The sequence below is a fragment of the Bidens hawaiensis genome, unplaced genomic scaffold (assembly GCF_021521415.1).
Source record: "Bidens hawaiensis isolate Kalapana, Puna unplaced genomic scaffold, B.hawaiensis_p1.1 tig00004748_1, whole genome shotgun sequence".
In the NCBI taxonomy this organism is placed as follows: domain Eukaryota; kingdom Viridiplantae; phylum Streptophyta; class Magnoliopsida; order Asterales; family Asteraceae; genus Bidens; species Bidens hawaiensis.
This window is the reverse complement of record NW_027491294.1, coordinates 74,221-82,140: the sequence shown is the minus strand read 5'-3', so window position 1 is coordinate 82,140 and position 7,920 is coordinate 74,221. Positions and strand designations below refer to the sequence as shown.

Here is a 7,920-nt window from a genome sequence, read left to right as displayed (position 1 = left end):
TTCAATTCTTTTTATTATTAAATAATTAAATGATGGAAAATGATGAAGAATAGTGTATTTCCTTAATTGATTGGTGATATTGAATGATGGAAGAGAGGCTGATGTGACGAAGACAATGCGAATGAGAGAAATGGTGTTAAGGACGTGTACCCGTAGCCAATTAGGTTGTAATGAATCTTTATAAATCCATTGCAAAGTAAACATTAATATTTAAATTATTAATAAAAGAAAATTAAAAATAAAATACTCTGTTCAAAAAAATAATTATAAAAATATATAGTTTGGGGTTTGGGATCCAATGTGACGGAAGGGTTGAGAAAAGCAGGAGCAATCCAGTGATGTGTCGGCCATCGACATCAAATGAAAAGCCAATAAATCACCGACTTTACACTTGTACCTTCTGTTTTATCTTGTACATTTCTTCTATAAAAAAGATCAACTAAATAAACAAAACTGTAGACGATACAAATCAAACTAAAACCATGTTCCTCCTCGAGATATATCTTACCATTCAGTGGAAATTAACATGTTTCTGTTCAGTCATAAGGTGATTCATCTTTCTCATATGTTTTGAAATGAAAAGATCAATGACAAATAACGAGCACCATTTACCATTGCCATTGATCTTTTCTTTTTACAAAATATATCCGTCCAATCACATTAGTATTATTGTCATTCTAAAACAAAACAACGATGTGCGAATGTGTGTGAACCATTGTCTAACACTTAACATTAGCTTAAAACATATACTTAACTCCCATCATTGTTGTTGGGTGATTTTCATTGTTCATTTGTTTTGTGTAGACACGTACGAATTTCATGGAATTTAGTGAAACACTTCATGATTGTTGTAGTTTTTATTTTCATTATGTGTAGACGGGGTTGCTTTTTAGTATGTTGTTCATCGATTGAGTGTCGAGTAGCAATGAGGGTGTGGCCTTTGTAGTTATGTTATATACCTATATTGTCGAGTTTTCTTATTATACCTATGAAAAATGGTTGGAAATTATGTATTAAGGTATGTCCTTAATGTTCTAGGAAGCTGATGGTTACAATTGATTAGAAAAATGTCTTCATTTCCATGTATTGTTGACAAAGTTATACACACTGTATTTGGTATGTTCGATCGATGTATAGTGTTAGAACTTAGAATCAAATTATAACCACTCGAAGTTATAATACTCATTTAAACATTTTTTAGTTCTTGTTTGCTTGATAGTATTTTTCTACATGGTGATAATTTAATAATAAATGCGAAAAAAAAACATTAATATCATTGTGAATACATTGATAAGAATTACAACATATTCATTAACAATAACGCAACTAAAAAAAAATGTGGTCGTGTTAAAAATGCACATCAAGCAGATCTAACAGTTAGCTTTATATGTGGGTGGGTGGGTTGGGGGGGGGGGGTTGGTTTATACACATTAAAACTGTTTTTTTTTTTTGGCGTGGAAAAAAATCATTTTTTACATTTTTAAAAAAAATGTGGTCGTGTTAAAAATGCACATCAAGTGGGTGGGTGGGTGGGTTTGGGGGGGGGGGGGGGGGGGTTGGTTTATACACATTAAAACTGTTTTTTTTTGGGCGTGGAAAAAAATCATTTTTTACATTTTTAAATATAAGTACATGATTAAAATACAAGGTTTATTTCTCTCTTCAACATTCTAAAAAATATATAATCAAAATTGGTTAATTATATAACCCAATGCATACATAAATCATGTGTAAGGATATGTATGTCATGTGTAGTGGAGCTATTACAACTCGAATACCCGAATTTTGAATATACCAAAAGTTTCGTATACTTAATTTTAGTATCCGAATTTGTATCAAATATGAAACTCATATACGGATTCGAATAATGAAACCGATATCCGAATTTTGAAAAACTATACTAATTTTGACTAGTCGTTAGAGTATGGGATTATCCCCATTAGGGTTTCATAAGGACGACTCGTCAAAAAAAATGAAGAATGCATATATTAAATAAATATCATAATTAATAATAAATAATTATATAATAATATTTCCGGTATCTGTATCGTCAAATTCTTTTAAAAGTGTTATACAAATATGAAAATTCGAACATTTTAGGTTTGGAATTTTGAGCTCTAGGTTCAAAATATCGGATTCAAAATCTTTTTGTCCAACTCTATGTGTAGCTGTATTTCTTACATATAACATACGTATATGTGGATAAACGTTTACAATTTAAAAATATATGTATATCAATAATTTAGTTTAATATTTATTTATGTACATAACATAGACATTTGTATTTAAAAAACAAAAACTTTTTAAAAATATAAGCTACTGATAAAAAAAATTTAAGCGATTTGTTTTTTTTCTTTTCGTTCTCGTAATAATTTAGTCTTTTAGGGAGAAAGATATATTCAACAATCACAATTGTCATCGCTAAACACTAGAGGAGGTCAAGTCAACCATGTTTTTATGGGTCAAAAATCGAGTGGAAGCAACAAACTTAAATTGGTCTAGTTAATGCTTTTTATTTTCACAATGCCTGGATGGTTAATTTGTTCTGTATTTTAATCACTTATTCGTCTAGTGTCTCGCTGGTATCGTTTTTATTATTCGCAGTTAAAAAAAAATAAAAACAATTAGTTTGTTTGGTTTGGGGATGAAGGTGACGTAGTTGAGGAAAGAAGGGGTGAACCATTGTGGCATTGTTGTGTCGGCCAGGGACATCGAATGACAAGGCAATAAATCACCAACTACAACATGTACCTTAATGCTGTTTAGGCGGTACATTTCTTGTGTAACTTGTAAAAACAATTAATAATCTAAAACCGTACATTAGACCACGGATGTTGTGAATGAGATGCATTCGTTTATAAACCGACGATCGGTTTGATAATAGACACATTTGATTTTAAGCACCGTTTCGTTGTTTTCGGAGAACCGTTTTAAGGTAAATTTTACATCAGTCTACTCGTATAAACTTAACGGAGTTAATAAAAATTAATTTAATGGATGCCAAATGAGAGAAAAAAATGGTGTAAAACATGAGACTAGTGGCAAAAATATTTTTAAATGAGATTATTTTACAACATAAAAGTTAAATTATTAGATTCCAATTTTCCAATATTTTTTACCACTCTTTTACAATTCAAAGTCCACAATTGCATTATGTATTTAACAAAAAAAAAAAAATCAAGTAGAATGTATACATAATTGAACCAAGTCAATCACTAACTAAACATAGTTTTACATAAACAACTCATGTTATTTTCACCAAGTTATTCCTCTGATGTACATTGAAGAAACACCAACCTAATCCAAGGTTAGGGTTAGATCCATGTTTTAACCGGGTTCGGGTTTCAGAATTAAGGTTTGACTGAAAGAATATAAATCAGATCTGAACCTATAAAACAAATCACCATAGCTCATTACGAGAAGGAGAGGGTGTTCTCGTAAACCACCCTCCGGCATGAGAATCAGTAACAGTTCTAGGGTGAGAAAGAATTGAATGTTATGTGATAGATGTAATACATTTGAGTGTGACCGTGTCCCTCTTTGATGGTTATGAATGTATTTTAGCCAGGTGTGGTAGAGAATGATTGGCTGGGCTGTCATTGTTAAAAGAATATTTCCATCCACCTGAAGAGACACGTGGCTTGCCTTGATAGGAGGTAACGGCTGGCCATGTGCAGGGCCGTTAGGGAATGTTTTGTTGGCTCCTTCCCATTGGTCAAGCTTTCACGTGCTCCTCCTTATGAAGGTAGACGTCGCTATCGAGGAATCTTTTGGTAGGCGGTGTATTTCTGTTCCTTCTCCCACCTGCTGATGACTTCCGCATGCTTCTAGAATGGTTTTGTACATTCTTGGCGAATGTCTCCCGCGAATGTTGTTCTTGGCGGGTCTGGCCCGCAAAGATAGCTTGGTGAGTTAAGATCCTCCGGGTCCAATCTTTTTAATTTATGACCCTACCTCTACAGACATGCAAGTATGCAACTCAAATCAATATCGTGAAAAATAGTATGTATTCACCTTTATCCTTAGAGGCTTAGAGCCTCCTAACTGTATGTTTCTATATGACTTAACATTCGTGTGCTTCTTGAACAAAATACCACTCAGTACTCACTTGACCATGAATGAACACTTAGTAATGTCATAGAAGGATCATATTTCTTCTGTAAACAATCAAACTAAAATACCAAAGTAAAAAAAGACAGAAGATCCATGACAAGACGGTGCATCGACTGTAGTCTATTATGCTGCTAAAACCAACTTTGGGAAGAAGCCTAAGGTTGATGGTACAGACGAGCCAAGCATCGATTGTACCATTTTTGGAATATTTGTCAAATCAAATTTCAAAATTAATCAAGGCTAAATCTACTACGCAACTCAACAGATATGATCATGAAATTTGTCAAGAGTATATCCCAATTAAAAGTTAAACAGCTTACTGCAAATGATTTCAACAAATTCAATGGAGTTTTATAAAATAAGTTTTCATAAAATACTCTCTTTTCATATATAAATCAGGGAAGTTTTCCAAATCAAGCATATGACCAAAATGAAATCGAATACAAAGTATTTTGTCATGAACAAAATAGGCGATGATCTTAAATGGGTTATCGGTAAAAATAGGTTGTACCCCATATAGGTAAATTGCTTTATATCGTGTTTAGTCCTAGATCGGATCGCTTCCAAAGAAGCGTTATCGGTTAGAGGGATTAATGTTGGAGAGCTTGGGTGTGTATTATGTCGTTTACAGCCAGAATCTTCAATTCATCTTATACTCAATTGGGTAAAGGTTCCTTATCTTGATGATTTTGGCTCACGGAAAGAACTATTAGAATATCCAAGTAAACATAAAAGAAATGTGGGTGAATTCCATGCTGTGAAAGCTATTGCTGCTGCGACGTGTTGGGCGATTTGGATATCTCAAAACGACAGGATTTTTAACTAAAAAGCATTCTCCATTGCTAAAGTGTTAAATGATATTAAAGTGACTTCTTTTCTTTGGGTCAAACATAGAGGCAAAAGTCTTTCACTAGATTGGGAGAAGTCGTACAAATTTAGTTTCATTAACTTTCCCTTGTAATGTTTTGATGTACCTTTGTAGGTTGGGTGGTTAGTAGTTTTTAGTTTTTGTTTCCGTTTATTTGAACGTATGTATCTGTGTTGGGCTCTCGTCTACTTGTGAGATGCATTTTTTCCCCGTATATTTGGCCTTTCAAAAAAATCTTAAAACTTGAAATTTTGTACCATTATGTTTGTTCATTAGCTATTTATCGGGACCAACCAATGGTTCACGAAATAAACGTACGTCGTTGTTTGTGTTTGTTCACTAAAGATATTACTTTGAACAAAGGCTTAGCCAGTGAAACAATTATGGTTCAACTCAATTGGGCATTGGCCCCATTTATGGTTTGGCCCACTCATTCATGACAATATAGTGAAACAATTTGTGATATCATTTAAGTAATTAAAAACTTGTTCAAAGTTTACATTAAATCCATAGATCTTGCAAAAAAGAATTATACAATACTAAATGCTTCCCAACAACCAAAAACAAACACAAAGAATTGTAAACACAACATTAAACCCAACAATCAATAACTCCTCATACACATGTTTCCCCTCATTTATTCTCAAAATGAATCCATCTCTTCAATAATCAGATATGCTTAAGCTTTCGGCTTCAAAACCTTCGGTGTCTCCCAAGTGAAATCAGGATCTTCCCTACCAAAATGACCATAAGCAGCAGTTTTCTGGTACCTATAATTCCCGCCCCGTTTAAGGTCAAGGTTGATAGCCATCATTCCGGGCCTAAAGTCAAAGTTTTCCTTAATCAAAGCAAGGATATCCCTATCCGGAATTGTTCCAGTTTTATACGTGTCAACAAACACGGATAACGGTTCAGCCACACCAATAGCGTAAGAGACCTGAACAATGCACCTGCGTGCGAGCCCAGAAGCTACTACGCTCTTAGCCGCTTGCCTAACAATATAAGCACCACTCCGGTCCACTTTAGTCGGGTCTTTCCCGGAGAAAGCACCACCACCATGAGCACCCCAACCACCATAGGTGTCAATGATAATCTTTCTACCAGTCAGACCCGCGTCACCGTGTGGACCACCAATCACAAACCGGCCCGATGGGTTCAAATGGAAGATAGTGTTGTCATCAAGATACTTGGCAGGGATAACGGGCTTAATCACATGCTCTTTAAGGTCAGCGGCTATCTGCTCATTAGTCACGCTTTCGTCATGTTGGGTGGAAATGAGAACGGTGTGAACCCGAGTGGGGACCATGGCACCGTTGTCGTTTTGATACTCGACTGTCACTTGGGTCTTCCCATCAGGTCTAAGCCATGGGCAAGTCTTGTTTTTTCTAACTTCGGTTAGCTTGGCACCGAGCTTGGTTGCAAGGACATGGGTTAAAGGCATAAGCTCGGGGGTTTCATCGGTTGCATACCCGAACATGTGACCTTGATCACCTGCACCAATTTCTTCAGGCTTCTTGGTTAAATGACCATGAACACCTTGGGCAATATCCGGGCTTTGTTGCTCGATATTGACTAGCACATTGCACGTGTCGGCATCAAGCCCAACATCAGCGGATGTGAACCCGATGTTTCTGCAGGTGTCACGGACTATTTTCTCATAGTCTACTGTGGCTTTAGTGGTGATCTCACCAAAGACCATGACCATGTTGGTTTTGGTGCATGTTTCACAGGCGACCTTGCTTTCGGGGTCTTGTTCTAAACAAGCGTCTAGGATCGCGTCCGAGACTTGGTCACAGAGTTTGTCAGGGTGGCCCTCGTTAACCGACTCGGATGTGAACAAGAATGTCTCCATCTCTCAACTATATCACACAAAATGGACCAAAACCGTGTTAGTATGAATGTACTATACTTATAATATGAGGCCTAAAGCATAACATTAGCAAACAGAATGTGACATAAGAGTCTTCATATCATTATATCAACTATATGTCTATATGGATCTGTACATGAGTTTCTAAAACAGTTATTAGCTGATTAACACATATGATTAGTGTGTATTGTCTATTTTACCCTTGTTAATTATGTTAAAACACATATCATATTGTTCATACATATGCACAGCATCTGAAGCAATGAGAATATTATTTTAGGTCAATTAGCAATTGAAGGTGTATTCTATGATTCATGAGCAGATCTAGTGTCAGCATGATGTTAAATCACGATAACTGAAAATCAATACAGCTGCTAATGCTACAGTAATTCATTAACCTAAATAACACAATTTCACCATAATTAGACTTCAAAACACTACAGATCTGGCTCAAAGCAACAAGAAGAAAATGGATAGGAATTGAGGCATTTGCAGAGCAACAAGAATAATCGAATCGCAGATAATATAATGAAGTTAATAATAATAATAAGATGTAGAGGTCGAATCGATTCGAATGGAACGTACCTGGTGTGATGTGTAGAGATATAGGGAGAATTGAATGAAAGAGAGATGGACGAGTAGGGTAGACAAGGGAAGGAGTATTTATAGGTGCGGACGAGTAGGAGTAGGCGCGTCTGATTCGCTCTTCTTACTGCCGACACACGAATATTATTATTATTATTATTATTATTATTATTATTGTCCAGCCATACCATATGATAGACCCACTTGATGTGATGTGGACCCACTGCCAACCCAACCACTTCTTTCACACCCACCGACGATAATTACTTCCTTCAAAATAATTCAATATTATTATCAAACAAAACAAATTAGCAAGAATGTAGAATGAGCTTTAACTTAACTGCTATTGATAGGGAAGCTAAGATTCAGGTCGGATTTCGTAAGGTTTTAAGTTCTGATCTGATTATAACCTGGTCTTTTTTGCGGTGAACTTTCGGGAGGTGTATCATCCCCGGAGCAGGGGAAGGCAGGCTTAGGCTACACA

The 7,920-nt window shown here is 35.6% G+C and overlaps 1 protein-coding gene across 1 annotated transcript; it reads right to left on the bottom strand.

Annotated features, from left to right (window-relative positions):
* Nucleotides 1-5,444: 5,444 nt before the first annotated feature.
* Nucleotides 5,445-7,569, bottom strand: LOC143627957 (S-adenosylmethionine synthase 3-like). Its single transcript, XM_077097658.1, has 2 exons — nt 7,437-7,569; nt 5,445-6,840 (listed from the first exon to the last, which is right to left on the bottom strand). Exon 2 carries the CDS (start codon nt 6,831-6,833, stop codon nt 5,661-5,663), a length of 1,173 nt encoding a protein of 390 aa, XP_076953773.1. The 5' UTR covers nt 6,834-6,840; nt 7,437-7,569; the 3' UTR covers nt 5,445-5,660.
* Between the last annotated feature and the right edge of the window lie 351 nt (nt 7,570-7,920).